The sequence below is a fragment of the Manacus vitellinus genome, unplaced genomic scaffold (assembly GCF_001715985.3).
Source record: "Manacus vitellinus isolate BGI_N305 unplaced genomic scaffold, ASM171598v3 scaffold_84_pilon, whole genome shotgun sequence".
Taxonomy (NCBI): domain Eukaryota; kingdom Metazoa; phylum Chordata; class Aves; order Passeriformes; family Pipridae; genus Manacus; species Manacus vitellinus.
In genome coordinates this window covers 18,376-19,416 of record NW_021940840.1, presented here as the reverse complement: position 1 = coordinate 19,416, position 1,041 = coordinate 18,376, and the positions used below count along the sequence as shown (strand labels likewise).

Here is a 1,041-nt window from a genome sequence, read left to right as displayed (position 1 = left end):
TGCCCGCCCAGGGGCTCTCACCAGTGGGGGGCTGCCCGTAGGCCGTGGCGTAGGCCGTCTGTCCGTAGGTGGCCGTGCTCTGGGGCTGGGTGTAGCTGACGTCCGCGGGCTGCCCGTAGGTCCCGTAGCTCTGCTGCCCGTACGTCTGCTCCGGAGGGGACACACAAAGCCAAACCCATCAGTCTGGGAGCACCAAGACAACCGGGAGCCAAACCAACCAGGAGCCAAACCAACCGGGAGCCAAACCAACCGGGAGCCAAGCGGGGCAGGTTTGGGTGCGGTGGGGGATTCCGGCCCGGCTCCGCGGTGAGGTTACAAAGTGGGATTTACCCCTGCAGGACTGAGGGAAGGGAGGCTCTGCCCCCCTCACCACGCACGCCCCTGCCCTGTGCAGAGCAAACTTGGGAGCTCCCAGCTCTTCCCTGCTGCCTGGGCACTGCCAGGGATCCTCCCGGGGTTGTCCTGGAAGGTGGGAGGGAGGCACCAAGGAAAACAAGCCACTGGTAGTGTTGGCTGGAGGAAACCTGCTGAAGGGTTTAATTAAGATATTCTTCATGCCCAGCAGGTGTTTCTTTGCAAAGGAGGAGCTGGTGTGGGCATGGAAGGACGGGATCTGCAGGAATTATCCTGCACTCCCATCCTGGTGTCCCTGCATCCAGCAGTGCCACCCTGCATCCCAGTGCCTTGGCATCCGGCGAGGGATCAGCTCTGGAATCATCCCTTCCCGGGGGTTATTTTCCAACCTAACTCCTGAGGGACTGATGGAAGGACAGGGCCCAGCCCTGCAGTGCCACCAGCTGTCCCGTGCCATGCCCTGCCAGCTCCTGCTCCGGGCACCAGCCTCCTGCCAACCTCCTGCCAACCTCCTGCCCCAGCTCTGCTCCCAGAGCGACACGGGCACGGCCGAAACCTCCACATTCCCACGGGATTCAGACCTCTGGAGCCTGGAGCTGAAACCTTTCGGGGTGTCCAGCCTCCCTGAGCTGGCCAGGAGCAGGAGCAGGAGAGCCTTGACCCACAGGGACAGGGCACTGCCCCTGG

At 63.4% G+C, this 1,041-nt stretch overlaps 1 protein-coding gene across 1 annotated transcript in view; it reads right to left on the bottom strand.

Annotated features, from left to right (window-relative positions):
• Positions 1 to 1,041, bottom strand: part of EWSR1 (EWS RNA binding protein 1) — a 22,816-nt gene that overhangs the window by 17,487 nt on the left and 4,288 nt on the right. Inside the window, exon 4 of the mRNA XM_029964899.1 lies at positions 4 to 145. Coding sequence (XP_029820759.1) covers positions 4 to 145 — 142 coding nt within the window. The remainder of the gene's footprint in view (positions 1 to 3; positions 146 to 1,041) is intronic.